This window comes from Grampus griseus (genome assembly GCF_964374135.1).
Source record: "Grampus griseus genome assembly, chromosome: 10".
Lineage (NCBI taxonomy): Eukaryota > Metazoa > Chordata > Mammalia > Artiodactyla > Delphinidae > Grampus > Grampus griseus.
Window position 1 is genome coordinate 20,504,414 of NC_139004.1, and position 27,947 is coordinate 20,532,360.

Below are 27,947 nucleotides of genomic sequence, written 5' to 3' on the forward strand. Positions count from 1 at the left end.
ACTAGCAGAATTCATCTAAGGTAAATTATAGAAATTAAATATTCTTATATCTTAAAGAAACTGAAATAGTAATTAAAACCCTTCAGGAAATGAAGCCGCTAGATCTAGATGGTTTCACTGGAGAATTCTACCGAATCTTTAAAGAAGAAATAACACTGATTTCACACAATTTCTTCCAGAATATAAAAGAAGATAAAATACTTCCCAACTCATTTTATGAGTCCAAAATTACCCTAATACTAAAATCAGACAAAAACAGTACAAACAAAAACTAGACCAATATTCCTTATGAACATTGATACAATATTAGCAAATCAAGTCCAGCAATGTAGATCAAAGAATGTAAGACTGGTTCAATATTCAAAATCGATCAGTGTAACCCACCATATTAACAGTATAAAGAAAAACAACATGATCACATCAGTGAATGCAGAAAAAACATTTGACAAAATTCATCAACCTTATCTGATTAAAAACTCAACAGATTAGTAGAAGAGAAGTCTCTGTGTCTAACGAAGGGCATCTACAGATATCCTACAGGTAACACCATAACTAATGAAGAGACGCAATGCCTCCCCATAAGGTCAAGAACAAGGCAAAGATATCCATCCTCACCATTAAATTCAACTTCACATTGAAGTCCTCCGTTGCACAATCAGGCAAGAAAAAGAAACTAAAGGCATATGGATCTGAAAGACGGAAACAAAATTCCTTCTGTTCAAAGATGACATGATGGTCTGTGTAGAAGAAAACAAGGAATCTACAAACAAAACAAAACAAAACAAACAAAAAACCTCCTAAAGCTAATAGCTGCCAGGTACAATGTCGAAAATAATTCTGAAAAAGAAGAATAAAGTGGGAAGAATCACTCTCCCCAATTTCAAGATTTATTATGTATTACAGTAATCAAGGCTGTATAGTAACAGGAAAGGGATAGATAAATGTATCAGTGGACCAGAACAGAGAACCCACAAATTGTCCCACGTAAGTATGGCCAACCGATTTTAGACAATGATGAAGAGAAATACAATGAAGAAGAATAGTTTTTTCAACAAATGATGATGGAGCAATAGGCAAAAATAAGAACCTCCACTTAAGCCTGAAACCACTTACAAAAAGTAACTCAAAATGGATGGTAGATTTAAAGGTAAAATATAAATCTATGAACCTTTTAGAAAAAAAGATATAAAAATATTGGGGATCTAGAGCTAGGCAAAAATGAAACCCAAACGATCCAGAAAAGAAAAGGTTGGTAAATCTCATCAAAAGTAAAAACTTTTGTTTTGTGAAAGTCCCTGTGGAAAGGATAAAAAGACAAACTATAGACATAAAAGAAATATATGCAAACTTCATATATGACAAAAGGCTTATTTTTAGAGTATAGAAAGAGCTTTCCAAGCTCAATAGTTAAAAACAACAACAACAACAAAAAACCCCAAACCCAAATTATCCCATTAAAAAATGGGCAAAAGTCAGAGACATTTCACAGAAGACATAGAGATGGCAAGCAAAGCACATGAAAAGCTGTTTAACGTTAATAACCATTAGAGAAATGAGATTAAGACTATGACGAAATGTTAATATATACCCATTAGGCAACTAAAATTAAAACTAGTGACAAAAATGAAATGCTGGCATGAAGGTGGAGGAAAATATTTTGGTAGTTTCTTAAAAATCTAAACATGCTTACTGTGTGATCCAGCACTCCCACTACTGAGCGTCCATCCCAGAGAAATGAAAATTTACATTGACACAAAAACCTGCGGGTGAATGTTTACACCAGGGTTTTGTTTATTTTTTTTGATTTGTTTATTTTGTAGTGGTCAAAGCTTGGAAAAACACTAATATGTCCTTTAATAGGCGAATGTTAAATATGCTGTTGTTTATCCATACCGTGGAATACTATTCGACAATAAAAAGGAACAAGCTACTGATACATGCAACAACTTGGACGGATCTCTGGGGAATTATGCTGTGTGAAAATAAAGTCAATCTCAAAAGGTTATATACTGTATGATCTCATTCATATAACATTCCGAAATAACGAAATTATAGAGATAAATTATAAATTATTACTCACTTCTTGCTGATGTCCTAGATGGTCAGTAAACAGGAAACACTCCTTTGACGGAAGAACTTGAAATGGCTCTGAATAAACCCTTTGGGTTCTAGTAAAACAGCCCAATAGCCTTGCAGTTCTCTGGGCAGTACTAGAGGCACCGAATTCTAACTTGCGGTGTTTCCCAGAAAACTTGATCCTACTACCACAGCTGGATTTTGAAGCAAACTTGCTTTAGGAACTCGCCAAACAAACACAACTCCTGTTGTAATGTCAACATTTGCAGTCCTCGCTTTTCAATCGCCTTTCTTAGAGACTCACAAAAACCCCTCAGAAAATCAGTCATGGTAACGCAACTTGCTCTCTAAGAAAGACTGATGATTTACATGGATGCCGTGGGAGGGATTCATTTATAGTCCATATATTCAAATGAAGTTTTGAAACAACCAGGTCTGATTGGAGGATGATTACAGTAGAATGAAAGTAAAAGTAGGACTGCCAATTCAACTCTCTGATTGGATAAATGCCTCCCTGACATCAGCCAATCAGAACACTAACCACACTTTATACCTTAGTCAAGCAGCTAAAATAGCCTGCGGGTATTTCCCTCAATCGTGTGTTAACTCTTGTTTTTCAGCTTTCTCTCTTTTGGAGGTGGGGAGCAGGTAGGCAGAAGTTTATCGTGTCTTCTCCCTGGCTGGCAAGGAGCGAGTCTGCTCGGAGCGAGGGTCAATGCAAGGCCTGGCAGACAACATGGCAGCTACAAGTCAGGCATCATCCTGCCTGACACTGCACAACCATCGCCCAGGGCGGGTGTTCAGTCCGATATTTGGGTTTTTTTGTGTTTTTTTTGCGGTACGCGGGCCTGTCACTGTTGTGGCCTCTCCCGTTGCGGAGCACAGGCTCCGGACGCGCAGGCTCAGCGGCCACGGCTCATGGGCCTAGGCGCTCCACGGCATGTGGGATCTTCCCGGACCGGGGCACGAACCCGTGTCCCCTGCACCGGCAGGCGGACCCTCAACCACTGCGCCACCAGGGAAGCCCAGTCCGATATTAAGGGAAACCAAGGGCCACCACCACAGAGGCAAGTGCCAGTAAAGTCTCCAGTTAGCAAAGCCCAGTAAGTAATATGCATTTCTGGGGAACGGAAACAACAAACCAAAAACCAAAGGATAAGCACATAGTTTCTGAGAAAGAGCTGTGGCTAGATTCCAAAGAACAATATACAATCTTTCAATAAAACAGTCCAGTTAAAAATGTTATCTTGACACCTTCCTTGTAAATTCTGTTTGTAACTACTCTGTGAAAGTTAGTTTTTCTTGAAATTTAGATTGTCATTAGATTTTTAATCCTGTTCTAACCTTTTACATTTCTTAATAACCATGCTCTGGGTGCTCACTAAATTGATTTCAAGGCAGGGTAGGACACTGCCGTTTGAAAAATGCTGGGATAATTACACAGGCTTATTGCCAATAGAACTGCTCTCCTGGGCCACAGTGATTGGCCCAAAAGTAGGGAAGTGGCCTGAGCTGAGCCAGTGAAAGAGCTTTCTGAGATTTTCAGCGGCTTGAACATAATTTTTCTTTCTTTTATGAGGGTGTGAATGAGACTGGAGGGGCTGAGGAAGTGTCTCCGGCCTCTTGGGAAAGATTGAGAAGAAAGGTGAAGTGAAGGGGAACAACAAAAATGAGTTTGGAAGTTTGGGGTGAGGAACAGAGAGATACATTTATATCCAGTCTCAACAGGTGTGCTTGTTCCAAAGGCTCTTATAATGTGAGGTGTCTCAGTCTACTTAGCACAAACCACCACCCTCCACTTTTGTCTGTCTCTCTTTTTAAAATGCTATTTCAATTTGACTTCTGTCACTAACAAGAGATTGTGTGACAAATCCAAGCCAAAACTAACTCAACACAATAAGAATTCCACATTTACTAGCATATTGAACAAATAAGTGCATTCTGCCCTTTTTCTGTAGCAACAATACTGATGTCTTTGCTCTTTTTTTTTTTTTTTTTTTTTTGGCGGTACGCGGGCCTCTCACTCTTGTGGCCTTTCTCGTTGCGGAGCACAGGCTCCGGACGCGCAGGCTCAACGGCCATGGCTCACAGGCCCAGCCGCTCCGCGACATGTGGGATCTTCCCGGACCGCGGCACGAACCCGTGTCCCCTGCATCGGCAGGCGGACTCTGAACCACTGCGCCACCAGGGAATCCCCAATGTCTTTGCTCTTAATGCTTATCTTTCATTGAAAGGGAAGTGAAAATTAGAGTGAGAGAGAAGCCTGATGGCATTAAACCCACTCAAAAGCTTTAAAGTAAATGGTTGTAGTGGAAAGTATTCAAGTAGAGTCTGAAGGGATGCCTGACATTCTTAAGGAGAACAGTGGGTATGAGAAAAAGAAAACGAAGAAAAAAAGAAAGAAAAGAAACTCCTCTTGCTTTTGTCTCCTCCCATCTAAGAATTCCAAGGTGGTTGAACTAAAAGGAAAATTTAAGGGAAACGATTTTATTTTGTAATAGGTGGAGGGTAAGAGGACAGACCCTATAGCCAGGGTCAAGGGCTGGTATCCTGACTCCATTCCATACAAGCAAGTTACTTAACCTCTCTGTGAAATAAGGAGAATGACAGTATTTTGTAGATTTGTTGTGAGTATTAAAAGTATAAATGTGTGTAAAGTGCTTCAAACATTGACCAACGCATAGAAAGTGTCCTACAAGTGCTCTCATAAGGAGCATTGGAAAGGGAGCAAATGGGAGCCCAAGAATCAGATTAGTAAAGGGCACACTCTATCTGTAGGCAACAGGCTAACAGAACTTTCTTGAAGGTAACCCAAGAGAACCAATGAAAAGCAAGATAATTCAGTAAAGTGGCAGGATATGAAACTAAGACAAAAGTCAATAGCATTAATTATAAACTATAACCAGTTAGAAGTTATAAAAAAGGAAAAGACCAAATTTTCAAAAGAAGCAAAATATGTGAAATATCTAGGAGTAAACTTAATAAGAAATGTAAATCCTATATAAGAAAAACTTTAAATATTCCTAAAAGAATCAAAAGGAGATTTAAATAAACAAGAAAGCATCTTATACTTGTGGACAGGATGATATAACATCCTAAAGATGTCAAATTCAGTGTAGTCCTATTTATTTAACAAGACGAAAAGAAAGTTCACAGTGGAGAAAAAGGCAAATGACCCTTAAATACATGAAAAGATATTCATTTATAATCAAAATGAAGGGCAAGTTAAAACTACACTGGGATATCAATTCTTGCCTATCTGATAGTCAAAAATCCTACAACCCACCCAGCTGACAATGCTAAGGAGAAATGGGCATACATGTACATTGCTGGTGGGAGTGTAAAATGATATAATACATATGGTGGGAAAGTTTAGTAATATCTAACAAAGTAACATATGCCTTAACCTTGGACACAGGAATTCCACTTCTAAGAATCTACCTGAAAAATATGATTCTACATATATGAATTAACAAAAATGTACGAAGTTGCTCAGGCAGCATTATTTGTGATATATTATAAAATGGAAATAATGTTAATGTCCATCCGTAGGGGAAAGGTTGAATAATCTCCAGGACAGATTCACACTGGAGCACCTGGGAAGCCATGAAAATGAATGAGAATCATCTTCATGTGCCGGTAGGGAAAGCGCTCCATGATATACTATGAGGTGAAGAAAGAATGCAGAAAAAATGCATCTTGAGTGATACTTTTGGGTAAAGGATGGAAATTTTGAACCATGTTCATACTTCACAGGTTCAAGAAATAAAATTACATCAAAAGGAAAATAAGCAAATTCTGAAAACAGACTGACATGAATGAAGGTGACTGTATATCATATTGGTAACGTGAATCCACAAAGAATGGATTATTTCCAGTGACTTCTGAACACAGTTCTCTGATGGTATATTCTTATTGGGATGCCTTCTATTTCTGTCAGAAATTAAAAAGAAAATAATAAGAAGAAAATAAATTCAAATTTTAAATCCCAGGTTTTGTAAACTAACAGAAAAATGAAGCAACTTCTGTGGGGTTCTATGAGCTAACATTACTCTGAAACCAGAATTAGACAAAGGTAGCACAGGAAGACTCAAAGCTAATCTCAATTACTCGAGTAGATGCAAAAGTCCTAAACAGAATAATATAAAATCTAAGCAAGCAATTTATTAAGGAAAAATACCTTGTGATGCTAGATGGTTGGACCGTGGAGTGCCAGTATACTTAAGGACTTAAAATGTCTTCCACCCACTCATTAAACAAGGGTTACGGAGCACGCACAGGCCAATGATAACTGCTCTTGGCCCCGGGGAATTGGTGGCAAACCAGACAATGTTTCAAAGAACTTATGGATGTGGAAATGAACAAATAAATGAGCCAGATAATTTTAGAAAAATCATAAGTGCTTAAGAAAAAAACGTATTGTATAGCAGATAATATGTACAAAAGTGTACGAGAGCTACTGGATTGAAAGTCTGGTTCATTCGCGAGAGGAAGCTAAAGAAAAGCTTTCCAAGGAGAAGGTTATGTGAGCCAGACCTGGATGAGGGAGTTACTAAATGCCATGAAGAGGAAAGGGCAAGACCGACTGAGGGATATAGAAGAGCATCATCAAAGGCCCTGAGGTGTGGCGAGAATGGCCTCTTTGAGTAATAAAGAGTCCAGTATGACTAGACAACACAGGCACACAGTGGGAAGACTTGACTGGATGGCAGCTTGGGGATGGTTGACGCAAACTTTTGTGTGGGATGCTAAAGAGATTGGAACCGCTAATCAAAAGGGTAGGTGTTCAAAGCTTCTGAGTATGAGAGTGAAATGGTCAGATGTGCGAGTTACTGAGAGACTATTGGCACCAATGCAGATGGATTGTAATGGGGAGGCAGGGAGGTTTGAAGAAACACATCTAATGCGTTTGCTTCAGCCAGATACTTGGGATTCTTTTAAGCATTGAACTCTGTCCCTAATCCCTACAAATTGTCACTCACGGAGCCAGTGTTGTGATGGATTAGGTTCCAGTGAGAGCAAACCTGCTTGCAAGGGTCAACCATTAAATTTGGGGGAATTTTGCAAGTTGGTGTTAAATAAGACCATTACTAAAAATTAAATCGTATAAAACTACAATTAAATAAATTTAGAACAGGTAAAGATATACATCACCTTCTAATTTTTGCCAGTGTTTACTATTACCTATGCCCTTGAGGTTATTTTCGTTAATTCTGTCTAAATGATAGACATGCCATTTAACGGCTTCCTATTGTGCTTTCTTCCCAGTTCTGATTTCAGAGAAGTGCTGGTAGCTGGAAATCAGCCCGATAGGATTTTTTTACACCATGGAAATCAATAAATGCTATAAAGGCAGGACTTAACTTATTGTTTTGGTGATTATCTAGATTTAAGTTTGGTGATTATCTAGATTTTAAAACATCTTGGAGAAAATGTGCATTAAACTTAAAAGTGTGGTGTATCTGCAGCTGTTACACTGTGAATAACCCCAAATATTAAGGAAATATTTTTCTAATATTCAGAAACTATTATCTGATTCAGCAAAGGAGTCCCTCATGTCTGACATAGCTTTTTCTTACGTGGTGAAATTTTTAAAAAAAGAATCAACATTTATGTCAGGACTATATTCATTGGTCAATGGTGTGAGTGACTTCTGTGATGAAATGGATAGTAATCAAGCAGTTATTTGCAGTCTGATTTTATGACACTATTGTGGGCAATAAAATTATAAAAGCGGTAAGTAGATTTTGTAAGAAATAGCAATTCCTTTGAAATTATTGGTCTAATCTGAAAATCAAGGAGGTTTTAGCTAAAATCTATTTCTAAAACTGTATGAAAATATTTAACAGTTTTTTTACCTTAACCTTAAGGGTTTTATTAACATGTATATGTATGCGTGTGTGTGTGTGTGTGTGTGTGTGTATGTTTTGTGTGTGTATTTGTTTTTTCTGTTAGAGCCAGTTGTTCAACATTTACCAGCACATCACTGTCTATAACCCTCACTCCAGACATTTGAGAGAGGCCCCGAAATGAAACAAAGGTACAGAGGGCAATGAGAGGCAAAGGAATACTTTTAACACTCACTTGTTCTGTAGCCTCAAACCCCGGCATGTTTCCTGAGGGGAGGGAGGCCAGATCATGGGAAAAACTCCTTTTTCCTATACTAAAGAAAATGGGTGCTTATTATTCCCATTCCGAAGTTGGAGGCTTGTTCTCAGGCTCCTGATCCTTCTCTCTCAGATTTATAGAATAACAGTCATCAAAATAACAAAAACAGATGCTCTGGCCTCTTTCCAGAATATCTGGCAAAGTACTAAAGGCCAAAACAAATGGGCACTATGGAGGCATCAGTTTGTCTCTCTAGAGCTCCTCCTCTATTTGAAACATTGCCTTTCCTATACTCCAGCCAATAAACAAATCCTCAGAGGCTTTCTAAAAACGGTCCTATTGCACGAGACCGTTTCAGAAGTATTAGAAGACACGCTTGGAAATAAATTCGCATGTTTGACTTAATGACAGAGAGGATCACTCATGAGAAGATTTTGCAACCTTAATAATAAGTAGAATTAAATGTCATCTACCTGGTGAGCTTGAATGTTTACCACATCTGCAAATAATAAACTCAACCAAAAAAATATATCATGTGTTATCCAATGAACTATGTGATTCAGAGCCACGAGCATATAAACAAGAAAAACACAGTTAATTACAGCTATTATTATGGAAACTTAACTGCTCTGAAAATACTTTGGTTTCTGATGATCTTTAATTGGCTTATCTGCAGCTGGCGTCCTTGATGACTGCCTCATAGAGTTCCTCTCCAGAATCCAAGGATGATTCAGTACCGGCACATCCATAAAGGTGATTCAGCACATTAGCAAGTCAATACTGATAAAGCATTATATTCACAACAATGGTTACTAAACATGCATTTGAAAATACTCTCTATAGTTACTGTACGGTTAAAAACTTTTGGTAAACTGAAGATAATGGCATAAATTCTAGAAGGTGTTGAATTGGATACGTCCCCAAAGAAAACCCAGCATCGTATGTCCAGTAGTGAAATAATAGTTTTACTGTCATTAGAGTCAGGAACCTGCCCCCAAAAGTCCCTATCACCACCACATGTCTTATTGTGAAATATTAGACAAAGATAGTAGGCACGGAATTTAACCATGGTCAACTCTAAGCCAATTTCATACTTTTGGATGACTTCATTGCAGACCTAGTGTGGTAGCCAGTTTCTAAGACGGCACTCCATTACCCCTACCTCCTGGTATTGGCACCCTTGAGCAGCCCCCTTCCCACGTTGTACGAGGGTTAGTCTATGGGACCCAGAAAATACAATACAGCAGAAGTTAGAATATGTCACTGTGGAGATTAGGTTATAATAGATAACGCATTTTCTTCTAGTCACAAAGTAGGAAAGCGAATCAAGGGAGCAATTGATTGATTCCCAGCCATAGACTGCCAATAAAAAGATACTTTATCACAACTTGTCTTTTACAAATTCACAGTAACCTAAAAAGAATCTTTGATTTGAATGACAGGGGGCCTCCCGAAGCTATTCACCAAGAATATCACCAACAGAGGAACCCTTGATGCCTCTGGCTTCAGAGGGGATGCGGGTATGGAAGTGGATCTATCTTAGCACGTCCTGCAGGTAGGCAGAGCAGCAGGGCCCAGTGGGATCTGGCAGCAATATTACCATTTGGGTCTTGGTTAGGGCACTCATGGAGCTATGCTAGGGTACTGGAGTAAAGTACAATTGCTTATGCATTGTGACAGCAGCGTAGCTCTTCAGAAAGGAGAATAAATACATAGATCATAGTGGATGAGTGGGTAAATCTTATTTTTATTTCTTATTTTTATTATTTCAATGATGTAAGGAGCTAGGCTTAAAGGCCGATGGGATTAGAAGAGGCGGAAGGAGGCATGTAAACTTTCAGCTCTCAGCTCAACTGTCTGATGGGAGCGTATGCCCACAGGATATCGGCAGATAACACCACACCTCCAAGGCTGTGTAAATTCTTCATACATCTAGTTAGGACTATTCTTCCAAGAAACTTAGCATATATTAACATAAGAGCATCTATAATATGGGATCCACAATACCAAGCCAAAAAGATTCCAAAAATTGTGTTAAACGCCTTTTTTCCAATTCACCAACAGTATTGAGAACCCAGAGCTGGTCCTCATCCCCATTTGATTCATTTTTCTTCTCCATAAAAATTAATTCTGCTCTGGCTTATGGCTCTTGAGACAGCAGACAAGTGAATTATACGAACATTTTGCTTTGGGTAAATATTAGACTGTAACAACTTGGTCTTGTAATTTTGATATATTGGTCATCAATTTTCAAGTTTGAGAGATAATTTATATTTAAATGGTTTTAAATTTATGAAAATAAAATTTTCTTATTCCACTGAGAGGGCAAATATAAAAGATCCATGATTTGAAAAGAAGCCTAACTATGGAAAAAGCAAAGCTCTACAGCAAAGCCCTTCAATAAGAGCTGTAGTGAAGTCACAGGTAACTGCAGCGTGATCATGGTTTATCACACTAGGTTCTAAAACTAAAGTGAGAGTAAAGTCAGATTTATAGAACACATGCCACATAACTGATAATGAAATTGTCTTTTTTGCTTTTTTGAAAGCAGCCATTTTATTAAAAACTTGATATCCTTTTTACTTAAAATAAACATAATTTATTGATGTCTCTGACATAACCTCATTTGAGAGGGAAGTGATGAGAGAGCTGTGAAGTAGGGGTGAGATTGATATATCATCTCTACATCATTTGTCATCCCTCCTCAAAAAACCCCAGCAGGCACAAAGACTTCTCAATTCTTCTCTTAGAACTAATATTTTATACAAACGTATTTATAGATTTTGTGTTTGCTTTGCTTTAACAAATTGTGCCTAAAAGTATTTGCTCACTTTTTTCACACCAGTGCTATAGTTCCTCAGAATACCCTTCTTACCTTTACAAGTCATTTTATCATCTTAAGTTGCACATAAAAAAATCATTTCTTTACTTCACTGTCTTCCAATACAAGTTCCTGAAGCCCATTATTCAGTAAAGGGGTACTATATTTTTTAACACCAGTCATTTTAATATTGACTTGATAGCAGTTAGTCTATTTTTTTCCAGGAAACAAAATTGTGTATATATAACATACAAAATTTACACAGAAATTTTAAATAGGAGTAGACCACAAAAATTACATATAGCCTGAATATGTTATTTTCAATAATATCTCCTTCCCATCCCTGTCATTCACTTTTTATGTTATTTTATTAATTTTCTCAACTATTTATTGTTATATTTTGCACATATGAATTTGAAAGAATAGTATGATAAACACCCACATTGACACATTATGGCAACTTCAATTTCAGTATGCCTCTCCTAAGAGAGGATATTCTCCGTATCATTCTCATATCTAGGAAAATTAACAATAATTCCCTAATACCTAGTCTATTTTCAAATTTGCCCAAATTTTCTGAAATTTTTTTTTTTTTTTTTTTTTTTGCGGTATGCGGGCCTCTCACTGTTGTGGCCCCTCCCGTTGTGGAGCACAGGCTCCGGACGCGCAGGCTCAGCCGCCATGGCTCACGGGCCCAGCCGCTCCGCGCCATGGGGGATCCTCCCGGACCGGGGCACGAACCCGTGTCCCCTGCATCGGCAGGCGGACTCTCAACCACTGCGCCACCAGGGAAGCCCCTCTGAAAAATTTTTATAGCTGGTTTTAGTTTTTGTTTGCAAATTAAATGTAATATTTGTGCTGTTGGGGCCCAGGGCAGGCTGCCCCAAAATATGCCTCAATGGCATATTGATTATTTTTTTTAATTGAGGTATAGTTGATTTACAATATTAGTTTCAGGTATACAAGATAGTGATTCAGTATTTTCATACATTATACTCCATTTAAAGTTGTTATAGAATACTGGCTATATTCCCTGTGCTGTACAAATATCCTTGTAGCTTATTTATTTTATACATATTAGTTTGTACCTCTTAATCCCCTAAAGCTCCTCCCCCACTTTCCCTCTCCCCACTGGTAACCACTAGTTTGTTCTCTATATCTGTGAGTCTGTTTCTTTTTTACGTGAAAAGATGCTCAACATAACTAACCATCAGGGAAATGCAAATCAAAACGGCAATGAGATATCACCTCACACCTGTCAGAATAGCTGTCATCAGAAAGACCACAAATTACAAATGATGTGGAGAAAAGGGAACCTTAGTGTATTGCTGGCGGGAATGTAAATTGGTACAAACACTATGGAAAACAGCATATGGATTATTTTGAATTAAAGTTACTTGAGAAACAGCCAGTGGGGGGAAAAAATGATTAAAAAACCCACTCTGATCCTCTACTTTCCCCCTGAAAGCGGAAAATAAATCTTTCATGTAAAGATACCCTCCCTATACTAGGAGGGTAGACTATACCACCAGAGTTAGGGAATTCAAGGCTAAGAAAGCTGTATAAACAAACTTTGTTACTCTTTGTTAGTCAGCTGCCCCAAGCACAAGTCCCTCTGTTTTGTTAAATCTTCACAAATAATTGTTTCTTTGTCTAAAAATGATATATAAACAGCCTGCTTGGAGCATTTGGGGTTCCCATTTCTATGAGAACCCCAATGAGTACGAACTAAATTGGTGTTTTTCTCTCCTGTTAATCTCTCTTGTGCCAATTTAATTATTAGACCAGCCAAAAGAACTTGAGAGGGGTAGGGGGAAATTTCCTCCTCCCTGACAGTGCTAAAAACAACCCCCCCCAAAATCCCCCCAAAAGTCTGTTAAATTCAAAATTTGCTAAAAGAGCATAATTAATACTTATTTTACATTTAAAAAAAGTGCTTAGTAAAACAAGACTAATAGGATTCTTAACATATGGACCAAGTATATCTCAACCTAAAGCCCAATATCATGCTTGATGGTGAAATATCAGTACTGTTCCCCAGAGAGTCAGAAATGTAACAAGAAATCTTTGTACCACCATCATTATTTGATGATACTTTGTGATATATTCAGGAATATTAGTCAAGGAATTTTCCAAGGAGTTGATTTATTGCATTGAGTATAGAGAAACATCTAAAGAAAGAAATGAAAATGGAAATCCAAATACATTACTCTACTTTAAAAAAAAAATCTCCTTTTTAACTATGAGGCTATGAGGTAAAATAATGTAATCCATACACCTACTAATTATCACATATGATCAAAAGGTACAGAGATTTGGGACAAACAACAAAAATGTGCAGTGATGTTGTGAAGAAAAGTCTAAAGCTTTCTAAGAGGATTAACATAAGATTAGAAGTAATGATGTAATTTGACAGCTAAGAATAATCAAACTTATGAGAGTCAATTGTTCCTTGAATTAAGCACATACACCGTCCCTCTGCATGTGTGTGTGCATGTGCATGTGCGTGTGCGTGTGTGTGTGTCAGCTGCAGGTTTCTTTTTCCCAAAAAGAGGGAAAGAAATTCTGGGAAATATATAGAGAAAATTGAACCCCAGAAAAATTGTGCAAAAATACGCTTCATTTCTATTTATGTAGAAAATATAACAGTATGATGAAACCTAATGAAAACAACATGCTCAAAATTGTTCAGAGGGACCTATTTCCTATGTTAAACATTAGAAGTCAACTCTGTGAGAACATTAAATAAATAGCACACAAGGACATACTATGATCCCAATGGTTTAATTTTCGGTAAATACACAAAAAATAAGTCAACGGTTATACCACTAGATCCGATCAGGAGAGAGAAACCAACAGTTATCTGAAGAGGGAAATTTGAATATAAAGAATGAATTCAGGGAATTGGAGTAAGGACTTGGGACTGGCTAATAAGCAGTAAAAATAACTCTAAATAGTAGAGGACTAGCAGAGATAAGGGCAGTTACTACCCATAGGGCCAAAGGGGAGCATCAAGGCCTGAGATCCAGACCTTCTGGGAGAGGGCACATGTGTAGCTCACTGGATGGCAGAGGAGCTGCTGTAGTTTTGCGTCACTTGGTGGAAACCCAACCTCTACAACAGGTGAAGGCAGCTGAAGAAAGTTTGGATCTCAGAGGGAGGGCATGTAAGGAAAGGAGACTGCATGGGATCACCTTGGGAGTGAGTTTAGGTAGGGAAGAAGTTCAAGAACAGAGCTCTGGGTACACCAACATTAGAGGTTAAGGAAAAGATGGTGATTCAGCAAAAAGGATTCAGAAAGAGCAACCAATAAGGCATGAGAAAAATCAGACCTGAATGGCATGTGGCAATCAAGGGAAACAGGAAGGAGTGAGTGATGAAAGCTGTTAAGTATCGACAGATAAGGCGTAAGTGACCACTGGATTTGCAAGTATGGAGGTCAGTGATGGCTTTGCCAAGGGCTCTCTTGTTGCTGGTGGGCTCAAGAGAGAATATAACTATATATGGAGTATCATCTAGAAAAATATCGAATTACTATGCTGTATACCTGAAACTAATATAATATTGTAAGTCAACTATAGTTCAGTTTTAAGAGAGAGAGAGAATTGGAGGTGAGGAAACAGACAAGCATGCCTGTCTTATGAAATATTTTGCTACAAAAGGGAGCAAAATCACAGGGTGTCAATTTTCACAGAAAACTCAATGGCCTTTGTGCAAATAGGTATAATCAGAAAACCACAAAAATCATTCAAGTTGGGCTTCCCTGGTGGCGCAGTGGTTGAGGGTCCGCCTGCCGATTCAGGGGACACGGGTTCGTGCCCCGGTCCAGGAAGATCCCACATGCCGCGGAGCGGCTGGGCCCGTGAGCCATGGCCGCTGAGCCTGCGCGTCCAGAGCCTGTGCTCCGCAACAGGAGGGGCCACAACAGTGAGAGGCCCGCGTACCGAAAAAAAAAATCATTCAAGTTAACCAAAATATATTAAGTCTCCACTCTGTGGAGAGCCCAGTTGTATTAAACAGGAGGATAATGGGGAGAGGACCAAAAAGGGACAAGACATACCCCATCCTCATGAAGAATATAATAACGCTGAGAGACCCCATAAGGTAGCAGTGCTTAAACAAGGAGCATGGGCTGTCAGGTTCCTACAAGAAGGGGGCATCAATTCCAAATGGGAGATCAGGGAAGATGGCATTGGCCTCATCTGGGCTTGAAGCATGAGGAAGATTTAATGAGCTCGATGTACTTGTCAGTGAGACAATGAAAGTGAAGTTAAAAATTAAACCATTAAGCCAATAAAATTCTCCCCTTTGGTAACATAGATGCTAAAGGTTTGGGGTAATCATTTACCTCCTGAAGACTAGGAAATTTGGAGACGTTTAGAGAAATTTATTTGAATGGAATGAGGACCCTGCACTGCACCTCCCTCAGGTTAGCCTTCAATCTTTTGCTCTTTAATATTCTGCTTTTGAGATGATGGGAATGGGTTTTCCCATAGAGAGGAGCTTAATTTGCTGTTTTGGGGTAGAGATTGTTGGAATGGGGAAGAGACCTCTTCTTTCCTGAGATAATTCTCAGAAGTGAGAGAAGATGTCACCTTTTCCTAAGAGAAACCAGAGCCCCAGAACTCCAGGGAACAAAATTATCCAAAAGGATGGCTACAGAGACCTGGAGATAAACCAACAATTTTAAATTATGCTTTTTAGGGTTAATATCACCCATTTATTGGCATTAGGCTAGATGGCCAGCTTAAGATTCCTAAACTGGGCTTGTTTTCGTGGGACACATTAATTAAAAAAGAAGACATTGATCACATCTATGGTGAGACAGTAAGTGTATATTCTGACAAAGGGAGATTTTCATCGGGGCTAAAACATCAAATAATCAAAACAGACTAGATCTTTCCAATTAATTTAGGGGGAAGAGTAAAACAAATGAAATCCCACATGGCTTTGGGAAGTAGGTAGTGAGTGAAGAGTTTGGGGCAGAGAACTTTTATTCTGGGGCTATGAATAAGAGCCATGAACTGTTCTTATATGGAAGAAATGTTCAGTGCTGAGACCAGACAGAGATAACATTTGAGTTATTAATAACTCTGCATGGTACCTTAGAGAAAAGTCTCATTCTACAGTGAACTAATCAATGGCGGAAGAGCAGGGTATACTTAATGCAAAGGTCATAGACACAGAAACAATCGTGGCCAGAGAAACTGCCAGGAAATTGATAGAAGAATGAATGGCCCAATTTCTTTGCTGGTTCTTCCTCATTTACCTGGTCTCTAAATAAATAGGGCTGATGACTTTCAAATTTATATTTCTACCTGGGCCCTCTGTCCCAAGCTACCAACTCATAGACACAATGCCTACTTGGCAATCTTCCCTTCTGGGTCTAACAGGCATCTCAAACCCAACATGTCCAAAATGAAACTCTTGTTTTTCTTCTGGAAACCTGCTCCCTTCTCGCTCATTTCCCCACCTCCATTGAGCACACTACCATTCACTCATTTGCTCAAGCCATAAATCTAGAAGTCTCCAAAAATCGCCCCCCCCCCGCCTCTTTTCTCATCCCACTATCCACCTTATCAGCAATTCTTCTTGGGTCTAGCTCCAAAACAGATTCCCAGTCTTGTCTTTTGAACCACGACAGCCTAGCCCAGACACCATCAACCCTTCAATGGGTGACTACGACAGCCTCTTCTCCAGTTTCTTGGGTCCTAGTCTTGGACCTTGTAGACCACGCACCCCACAGCAGCCAAGGGAAATCCAGTCCCCTTATCCACCCCATAGGACCCTTCATGGTGTGGCCCTGACCACCACTTTGATCTCATCTCCCACCATTAACCTCCTCACTCACTCTGCACTGGCTACATTGGACAAACTTGCTGGTTCCTTTGCCTGGAATGCTCTGGCTCAGAGCTGCCTCTTTCTCATCATTCCCATTTCAGCTCACATGTAACTTTCTCACACAACCAGGTAAAATAGTTAGATTTGGCAAAGTAGTTGCCCTCTTCACCAGATGCTAGTTACTAAGTCACTGTCACCGCTACTCTCCTTTTCTTCATAGCAAATGTCATTCCTCTTTCTTTTCATTTTGTGCCCCTCCTGGAGACTTTGCTGGAGTTAACAAGGCAATAGAAGTTAGGACAAAGCTGGTATAGGGTAAGGGATGCTGGTGTGGACAGTATGCTGGCATTATTGCTGGTTGCCAGAAAAACTAGCAAGTGCTTCTGTAATAATAAGTATAGAGAGAGGAAATTTAATGAGAATGGAGTCCTTCAGTCACAAATGCAAGAGAAAGGGCTAAGGTAGCAGAACATTCCACTTATTGGCTCAACAAATATTTACTGAATCAATGAAGGAACAAGTGGTCAGTGAACTCTTAGGCACTGGTACACTAGAAGAGTCCTTATAGGTGTAACCCTTGGGGGAAAATGTTACTCTGAAAGCTATGTCTTCAGTTCTGTGACTGCTAATAACCCTGTCAATTAAACTAATTGCCCTAAGGTGTAGACAGACATGATAAGTAAATTACTTATACAGCGGGATATTCAGTCCCTTCTTGTGACAGGTTTCTTCTCAGTTAGCAGAGCCACTCTATTTTGCCAATGAACAATGATTTGGATTTCAATTCAACTTTCAGTTTGTTTCTGAATTTCAGTGTGGACTGGAGGGCTCCTTGGTCTCCAACATCTGTGCTTTTGAATGACGTAATTAGGCAACTGTTCTGTTAGTTAACCACTACCAACTGTAGTTGTGACATGCACAGACATTATGCAATGTTTGCACTTATACTTAAAAACAAATCATCGAAGAATCAGATATATACTTGCTCTTACGTTAATAAAAGTAGTACTCCATAGAGAGAAATTCGAAATTTTATTTTACCAGCAACTCCTGCCCTGCCCTCACTTCCCTTTATATCTGCTCAGCCCCATAACTTTTCTGATCACTTTCAGAGAGTGAAAAGTCCATTGGTTATTTTCAGCCTCCAAATAATCTCATGTTATAATTAATAGCTGCAGTCTGATGAAAAGCATAAAACTCCAAATTTTATCTAAAATTAGAGCTTCTCCCGCCTCCAGCTTGGGTCTGATTGGGGAGGGGTGTGGTGGATGATTTGGTCTGGCTTCTTATTCCCTTCTCCGTCAGCTCCTCCCCTTGCCCCTCTTGCTAGCTGAGGCGTCTGATCCTTCTAGGGCTGGCGCTTACGGAGGTATGGGTTGGTGGATAAGAGGCCGGAAGTGTGGGTTTTGACTGGGACTCTTGTGATCTGGCATTGGGGCTCTCTGGGCTTGGGTGTATGTTCAGTGCTGATCTTTTGGAGAGTTCCCCACTGGGGACACCCATCAGTCTCCCCCATGTCACAGGTGATGCGTGTCCACTGCTCAGCCCTTACTGTTCCTCCCTCACCTGCTGGGCATCCTGCAGTCCACCCCACCTTTTTTGGGGTATGTGGTCCCTCTAGACAGTTCTCTTGGGCAGGATTTTAAAAGGCTATAAACCGGACCTCTCCTGAATCATCCGTATCTGGTTCAGAACGAACCTGCAGGTCTCTGTCCAGGCGTCTTTGCACCTGCTGCTGTGGGAGGTCTCCTGACCTTTATAACACATAAATTACATAATGGAATATTATGTATGTTTTACTTATTATCTTATACTTACTATTCTACAATGTACTTTTTCCACTTAATGTCTGTTAAATCTTTATATGCTTTTTAATATAGATCCAATTAATTCTTTTTGACTGCTGTATTCTAAAATTTACATGTACTTTACTTAACTATTTAAATATTAATGATCATTAGTTGTTCCTGATTTTTTACTTTTACAAATATTGCTGCTACAAGGAGTGTCTTGGGACATACTCTGTGTGGCTGTGCAGACACCGTGAAGCAGCAATATCGGTAGAAGGAATGCAGTTTGACCACCATAAATAACAGCTTATTACTCACACTTCTGCCTAAACTTGGTGATAAAAGTCTTTTAAATATTTATGAAGGTTGATGGGTAAGAGATAGTATGATATTGTTCCTTTGATATCCATGGCCTTCCTCTATAGTAAGGCAGACTGCATTTCCCACTGTTCGTTCTTCATCTGTATTTATCTATTCTTCTGATAGTTACCTGCTCTTTACCCATTTTCCTATATTTTGTCTTTTTAAAATTATTTTGAAGAAGTTTAAAAAACACCTCTCCCCTGTCTGATATCATACTGAAATGGATTTCTCCCCTTTTGTCAATGACCTTTAATGGTATCTATTATTATAAATAAGGCCTGTGCTTTTTGTATCCTGCAGTATACATATACTGCAGCCTTATGATATGTCTAGGTATAAATTTCATTTCATTTCTTTGGCTTGACACTCTGTAATTCTTGAATCTGAGAAATCTTATGTTTCATCTATTCTGAAGGAGTCCTATTCAATATTTTTAAAAGTATTGCCTGTCCTCAATTCTCTTTATTTTCTCCTCCTAGAAGTCTTATTCAACATATGTTTACTCATATGTAAAATAAACATCTCGGACCAGTTGACAGTGAAATCCTTTTCATTGTTTGGGTTACATACAACAAAGAATGGCCTCCTTTCCTTGCATTTTCTTTAATGGCAATTTAATTTAGGAGTTGAATTGATAAAAACAGGGATCAACATTTAAAAAATATATATAAAAAGGTAAAAGAGTAAAAAATCTTACTCTCATTCCTGTCCCCAATCTGCCCTGTTTTCTCAGCCTTTATTATGTTATGTTCCATTTTTTTTTTTTTTGCATTATGCGGGCCTCTCACTGTTGTGGCCTCTCCCATTGCAAAACACAGGCTCCGGACGCGCAGGCTCAGCGGCCATGGCTCACGGGCCTAGCTGCTCCGTGGCATGTGGGATCCTACCGGACTGGGGCACGAACCCGTGTCCCCTGCATCGGCAGGCGGACTCTCAACCACTGCGCCACCAGGGAAGCCCATGTTCCAATTTTGATGGAAGTTTTTATCATGAATGGATATTAAGTTTTGTCACATGTTTTTTCTGCATCTATTGAGATGAATATGTGATTTTCATCCTTCCTTTTGTTAATATGATGTCTCACATTGATTGATTTGTGAACATTGAACTATCCTTGCCTTCCTGGAATAAATCACTTTATCATGGGGGTATGATCCTTTTTATATATTGTTGAATTTTGTTTGCTAATATTTTGTTGAGGATATTTGCTTCTATATTCATCAGAGATATTGGATTATAATTTTCTTTTTTGTAGTGTCTTTGTCTGATTTTGGTATAGGGTACTGGTGGTCTCATAGAATGAATTTGGGAGTATTCCCCCCTCTCCCAGTTTTTGGAATAGTTTGAGAAATATAGGTATGAGCTCTTCTTTAATGTTTGGTAGAACTCCCCTGTGAAGCCATTTGGTCCGGGACTTTTGTTACTGGGAGTTATTTTTTAAATTATGAATTCAATTTCACTACCAGTGATTGGTCTGTTCAGATTGTCTATTTTTGGTTCAGTCATGTATGTTTCTAGAAATTATCTATTTCTTTTAGGTTGTCCAAATTGTTGACATATAACTGTTCATAGTATTCTCTTAAGATTTTTTTGTATCTCTGTAGTATTGGGTGGTATATTTCCTCTTTCATTTCTTATTTTATTTGGATCCTCTCTCTTTTCTTCTTGATGATCTTGGCTAAAGGTTTATCAAGTTTGTTTACCGTTTCAGAAAACCAAGTCTTGGTTTCACTGATCTTTTCTATAGCTATTTATTTATTTTTGGTCTATGTTTTATTTATTTCCTCTCTGATTTTTATTATTTCCTTGCTTCTGCTGACTTTGGGCTTTTTTCATTCTCTTTCAAGTAGCAGATTTTGAGATTTTTCTTGTTTCTTGAGGAAGGCCTATACTGCCATAAACTAACTGCTTTTGCTGCATCCCATAGATTTTGGAGTACTGTGTTTCCATTTTCATTTGTCTCAAGGTATTTCTTATGTCCTCTTTGATGTCTTCATTGACGCTTTTTTTTTTTTTTAGGTAGCATGTTCTTTAGTCTCCACATGTTTATGTTTTTCCCATTTTTCTTCCTGTAATTGATTTCTAGTTTCATACCATTGTGGTTGGAACAAATGCCAGATATAATTGCTATCCTCTTAAGTTCGTTGAAACTTCTTTTGTAACGTGGCATGTGATCCATTCTGGAGAACATTCCATGTGCACTTGAAAAGAATGTGTATTCTGCTGGTTTTAGATGGAATGTCCTGTAAGTCCAACTGGTCTGTTGTGTCATTTAAGACCACTGTTTCCTGATTGATTTTCTGTCTGAATTACCTGTCCATTGATGTAAGTGAGGTATTAAAGTCTCCTACTATTATTATATCTTTGTCAATTTTTCCCTTTATGTCTGTTAATATTTGCTTTATATATTTAGGTGCTCCTATATTAGGTCCATATATGTTAGAAAGTGTTATATCTTCTTGTATTGATTCCTTTATCATTATATAATGCCCTTCTTTGTCTTTTGTTATAAACTTTGTTTTAAAGTCTATTTTGTCTGATATGAGTATTGCTACCCCCATTTTTGTCATTTCCATTTGCATGAAATGTCTTTTTCCATCCCCTCACTTTCAATCTGTATGTGTTTTTAGCTCTGAAGTGAGTCTTTGTGGGCAGTATACAGATGGGTCTTGTTTTTTAATTCAGTTAGCCACCTTATGTCTTTTTATTAGAGCATTTAGTCCATTGACATTTTAAGTGATTATTGGTAGGTATGTCCTTATTGTCATTTTGTTTCTTGTTTTCTGATTGTTTTTATGTTCTTTTCTGTTCCTTTTTCTTTTAGTTTATTCCCTTGTGGTTTGATGATTTTTAAAGTGGTATCCTTGTGTTCCTTTCTCTCGTTTTTTTTGTATCTATTGTAGGTTTCTAATTTGTGGTTACTATGAGGTTCATGTATATTTACTTATATCTACTTGTTTTAAACTGGTAGTCATTTAAGTTCAAACATATTCTAAAAGATCTACATTTTTTACTCCCCTCCTCCATGTTTTGTGTTTTGATGTCATATTTTACATCTTCATGTTTATCCCTTCACTGTTAATTGTATTTATAGTTGATTTTACAATTTTTTTGTCTTTTAATCTTCATGCTAGCCTATTTAAGTAGTTGATCCAGTCTTTACTGTCTATTTTCTTTTACTAGTGGGATTTTTGCTTTCCTATAGATTCTTACTTCTTGTTGTAGCCTTTTCTTTTCCACTTAGAGATGACCCTTTAACATTACATTTTGGGTAGGTTTGGTATTGATTAACTCTTAGTTTTTGCTTGTCTGAGAAGTTCTTTATCTCTCCTTCAATTCTAAATGATCATCTTGCTGGGTAGAGTATCCTAGTTGCAGGTTTTTCCTTTTCAGCACTTTAAATATATCATGCCACTACCTCTGGCCTGCAAAGTTTCTGCAGAAAAATCAGCTGATAGTCTTATGGGGGTTCCCTTGTATATGACTGTTTTTCTCTTGCTGCCTTTAGAATTCTTTTTATCTTTGATTTTTCCATTTTAATTATGATATGTCTTGGTGTAGGTCTGTTTAGGTTCATCTTGTTTGGGACCCTCTGTGCTTCCTGTATCTGGATATCTGTTTCTTTCTGCAGGTTTGGGAAGTTTTCAGCCATAATTTTATCAAATACATTTTTGACCTGTCTCTCTCTCTCTCTCTCTTCTCCTTCTGGGACTCCTATAGTGCAAATCATGGTTTGCTTAATGTTATCCTAGAGATCTCTTAAACTCTTCTGTTTTTCTTTTTGCAGCTCTGATTGGGTAATTTCCATTATTCTATCTTCCAGGTCACACATGCATTCTTTTGTATCACCTAGTCAGCTGTTAATTCCTTTGATTGTGTTTTTCATTTCAGTTATTGTATTCTTTGGTTCTGGCTGGCTCTGTTATATGTTTTCTATTTCCTTATTAAAATTATCACTGTGTTCATCTACTCTTTAATTTAGTTAGCATTCTTATTACTAATACTTTGAACTCTTATCTGGTACATTATTTCTGTTTCATTACTTGTTTTTTCAGGGGTTTTCTCTTGTTCTTTCCTTTGAATTAAATTTCTCTATCTCTTCATTTTGCTTAACTTTCTCTGTCTCTATGAAATTAGGTAAAACATTTAGCTATCCTGGAATTGAAGTGGTGTCCTTGTATGGAAGCATCCCTGTGCAGTCTGTATGTGCCCAGCGTCTCTGGTGGCACAGCTACATCTGACGTTGAGCATAAGTCCCTCTTCCCCAATGGTGTGCTAGCAGCTATCACCAGGGTAGGAGGTAGGGCTGGAAGTAGAAGGGCTAGAGCAAGAGCCAGTTGTGAGCCAGGGCTTCTCCTCGGTTTGGTGGCCAACACCACACTATCAGGGTGGGGGTGGGTTCCACGTTGCTGGGTCAGAAGACCTGAGGGTTGGTCTGATCTGGCTCCATTCCCTCTAAATGTGTGCTCTCCCCCCTCCCAGCACAGGCACACTCACCCAGAAGGGAACAGCGCTGGAGCAAGAGGAGCTGGAGTGGGTGCTTGGTATGGGTTGGAGTGCAGACCGTGGTAGTGCCGGCACTAGTCGGAGTCCTGGACAGCTCCTGATCTTCTGCCTTCATAGGCACCAGCAATGTCCAGATGCTGTGCTAAGTCTGAGCTACCTCTTTCCCTCACAACTGCATACTCCTCTCAGCCATGGCAGCCCTCTCTCCAGTGTGGAGCTGCACTGGGAGCAAGAGGGGCTGGAGCAGGTGCTCTGCTCAGGCTGAGGTGTGTGTTAGGCAGTGGTGGGAAACCAGCCAGAGTCCCTATCAGTTTCAATCTGCTTCCTCTGCCTGTTTTTGGGAGTAAGCCAGCGTGTGCATGCTCTTCATGAGCGGAGTCTTGGTTCGTTATAGTCCTGCTATCAATCCCAGTTTTTCGAATCAGCTAAGGGGACGTGTCCTCCTGGTGCCAGACCCTAGGGCGTAGTGCTCAGTGGTTCTCACCACTCACTCCCCAGGGAGGATCTCTGAACCTGTGTAATTCCCCCTCCTCTTCTGTGTACCCTCCCAGGGGTGTAGGTCTCGATCTGATCACTTCTCTCCCTTCTACCCAATTACATGCGAAACTTTCTTACAGACTTGGTTGTATAAGAGTCTTTCTGCCAGTCTCCAGTTTGTTTTCAGTGAGAATTGCTCCACATGTAGATGTATTTTTGATGTTTCATGGGGTGAGGTGAGCTCCGCGTCCTCTTACTCCACTATCTTGATCTATCTCCTCTATAAACTTTTATATTTATTGTCAAATTGCCCTCCATTAGGCATTGATAATATTTGGAAGTACCTGATACCCCTGGCATCACCACAGATCACGTCACAAAACTGTTGCACTTTTGGCAGTTTGATAAAATGGTATCTCACAGTAGTTTTACTATTATGAGGGTGGATACCTTTTAATATGTTAGAAATCACTTTCTTTTTCTATAAATGGTCCATTCATATCCTTTGACTATTTTTCTACTGGCTTTTGTTCCTTTTAATATCTATTTCTACATGATCCTTATATATGAAGACAGCATTGGTCCATTTTTTTTTCAAATTGAACTGTATGCATATTTTTCCTCAGGCACTAAAATTATATTGGCTCATTCCAGAAATTCATATTAAAGGTGATGTGTATATAAAAGAAAAGCTATAGATGTAGACAATCCACCCAGGGATCAATCTGTGTCATGGTGGGTATAGTGAGGCATGCACCTCATCTCAGCTCTGGTTCTCAGAGTGGGATGCTGTCAGCCCTGCCGTTTGTTTCTGCCTGTATCTGCATTGTCCCTGGAGGTCTACTGGCAGATTTTCTCCTCTCCAGAAAAATCCTCAGACTCAATACCATCAGGAAACTTCACTGCCATAGGTAAGAACCAAGGTAGACATGGGGTGGTGGGTGGATGTGGGATGCTCTGGGAAGCTTCCTATTCACTGTGTTTGTTCTTCTGCCCCAGGGGTTCTCCTCCCATCTGCGTTCTTCGTGTCCCTTTTCTGGGTCAGATCCAGCTTCAGTGCCACCATGGCCTTCTTGATACTGTCTTCTGCTACCAAAAGCCTCAGCCAATCAGGAGCCCTTGTCAACTTCATGGATATTGCTCCTCGGTAGGGACCTGTGATCATCCCTAAACCTGCTCTGACACGTGGGTAAAATGTGACACATGCAATGGGTCACAGGAAATTTCAGCACCAGTCGTACATCCAAATAATTCCTGGAAGGGACCCAAAGCTAGCCAACCTCTGCGAACTTAGTTTTTCCAGATGAAAACAGAAGTCAGTGGCCACACTCACAGTTCAACTGTGGGAGACTCACACCAATTTCTTTCTGTTGGGGAATGCAGCAGTTACACAGGGCTGGATCACTGAAAGGACTCGTAAACTTCAGAGGGCGTGCTCATGTAAGGCTTTAATAAAAGTAGAGGATACAGGATAGCAGGAGAAACATTCACCTCTGATATAGGTAAATACCAGATGACTGAGACTTCCAAATATAGCTCCCAGGGACCATCCATGGACCGTTCACAGTCAATAGGACACATTTCATCTTCAGGTAATGAACCACCAAATTACATGGGAGACACCTTGGTCTCAGGGAAGCCAATGTCTCATCCAATGGGAGGTCTTTTATACCTAAAAGCAAGGCTGAAAGATCAGGCTCCACAGCAGAAGACAAGAGAACATATAAACCAGCTGCCAACCATCAATCTGTACCTTTTGTATAATGAACGTTGACAAGTTAGTGCAGGTGACCCCTTGGAAATCCCAGATCCTAGCACTGGATTATACTCATCACTAGTCAGTACATTTCATTCAGGTTTGACTAAGGGTCAGCACAACTCCAGCAATCCCCAGAGATAATCATAGAGTTGCAACAGATCAGCTGAGATTAACCCTTTGCTTAAAGAGGAATATTGTTTTCTCACACTTTCTCTCTCGCAGGTACAGTGCCTTACTCAGGGGACTATCACAGATCTTTTCTTACATAGCGGGAGCCATCTCTCCCACAGTTGCCGGATTTTTCATCAGTCATGTAAGGTCAAATGTTCTGATGATTATGATATTCACAAGAGTCACCTCAAAAGATCATCCAGCCTCTCATTCTGACCCTAGGCTCAGCTCATGCAGAAAAATTACCACATGTTCAGGGTATGGAGTGAAGGAGAATGCTCTATTGTATGAGTTTATGCTTTATGAGTTCTTAGAATGAGTTTCTCGTGCTAATCATCACATTTTCTAGCAATAATCATGACCCTTCTTGTGAAGTATAGAACGGCCAACCATTCTGATTGGCTGGGGCTGAGGGGTTTCCTGGGATGTGGGACTTTCAACACTAAAATCTTGAAAGTTCCAGGCAATCTGGAAAGAGTTGGTCACCCTATGTAGGAACCCAACAAATATTTATAGAACAAATGAACGAGATGCTGAGTGGATGAGTGAATGAAAGAGCGAAGGAGCAACCTGTACATTACAGGTATGCTCATCAGTGGTTAGTACAGAAATTCCTCTGCCCAGTATTGCTTACATAGTGTTTTTACATTCATACAGTCTTCCATCCTGGGAGATGCATTTAAAGTTGTCAGAATAAACAAATTCATCTGATGACAATTTCATAAGAATCGGACTGATACAGACTTTATGTGAAGAAACATACATATGACATTCACATGACTATCATTCTTTAAGTTTCCTGTGGTTTCCACCAGTAAGCCAGGAAAATGAATGGAGAATAACAAAGAAAGGGTATTCTTTTTGACACCAAGTCCTTTTTTTTTTGAAGCTTCAGTTCTCTTCCAGCCACTGACTAACACTGTTTACAACGGAAATTCTCAAACTGCTCTTGTTTCCCTTATTACTCACTCACTCACTCACTCATTTATCTCTTCATTCATTCGACATATATGCAATGAACATTAGCATGTGCAATGCACTGTTTAAGTGAATAAAACCAACAGAAGTCCCTGCCCTTGTGAAGTCAGTAGGAAAGAAACCGACAGAAAACTAACAAACTAAACCAAAACATGGTATAGTGATTGGTTGTAAGCGCTAAGAAAAGAGTAGAGCCGGAGAGGAGAATAGGGCACATGAGAGGGGTGGGATTTCAGTTTTAAGTAGGGTGGCCGAGGAAGTCTCATTGAAAAAGTAATATTTATGGGAAGCAAGTACATGGGTGAGAGAAATGACTACTTGAGGGGAGGAATATTCCAGCAGAGGGAAAGGCCATGGCACCGGAAATGTACCTGCATATTCTAAGAGCAACCAGGAACATGTAATGGGGGGCAGAGCTGGGGATGAGGGCGGTAGAATATGGTGCCAAAGCCTTTCTGAACCAGGAGGGACAAGAACTAGGAGACTGTTAATAACTTGTAGTTTCCTGCCTCCAGGACTCAGAGTTCAGTTGAGGAATGTCTTCTTGCTTTCAGCTGCTGTGAACATAGCAGGCCTGTTTCTCTACCTCATCTTTGGCCAAGCAGAGGTGCAGGACTGGGCTAAAGGTAGAGGTTCACCCGCTTCTGAGCAAACCGAGTGACGAATTAGATGCCGGTGCTTAGTTGTTCACTGTTTGCCCTCATGGACATTCCCCTGACTTACAGTTCTACCCCAAAATGGGCTGTCCTTAAAGTACAGAAATCTCAGATTTTCCACTGGCCCATACACCTAGGACATGGAGGAGTGAGAGTTGCAAATTATGGAAAGGCTCTTTCGTAAAGTCTTAGAATAAAATTTTATCTTCTTGTGCTTGCTTTCTGTTTATTTAACAATCATTTATAAGGCAACTAATGCAGAGTCGAAGACAAACCCTAATTTAAAATTCAGATGTGTTACTTGTTACAAACAATACATGGACAAAAGAGATGCCCACAGGGTGTGCATGGTGGCAGGGGCTGGGGGTGGGGACTGGCCTCCTAGGAATCTCCATGCCATC

At 39.4% G+C, this 27,947-nt stretch overlaps 2 protein-coding genes across 7 annotated transcripts in view; one reads left to right on the top strand and one right to left on the bottom strand.

Moving 5' to 3' along the window:
* The window catches only part of LOC309828770 (sodium-dependent phosphate transport protein 1-like), a 138,098-nt gene that overhangs the window by 36,153 nt on the left and 73,998 nt on the right, over positions 1 to 27,947 (bottom strand). For 4 of the 6 annotated variants that reach the window (XM_082664318.1, XM_082664319.1, XM_082664315.1 and 1 more), the window contains one exon: positions 25,409 to 25,654. The exons of 1 other annotated variant lie outside the window; for it this stretch is intronic. The gene's annotated coding sequence lies outside the window, so the exon portion shown is untranslated. Of the gene's footprint in view, positions 1 to 25,408; positions 25,667 to 27,947 lie in introns of those variants that run through there. One more of the 6 variants, XM_082664316.1, reaches the window with a different exon arrangement.
* SLC17A4 (solute carrier family 17 member 4) lies at positions 569 to 27,551 on the top strand (the record flags this gene model as incomplete). The annotated part of the gene is given in 8 exon segments (XM_082664798.1): positions 569 to 659; positions 23,482 to 23,543; positions 24,763 to 24,878; positions 24,880 to 24,893; positions 24,982 to 25,129; positions 25,964 to 26,054; positions 27,406 to 27,418; positions 27,421 to 27,551. Coding segments are annotated over 8 exon segments (666 nt in total).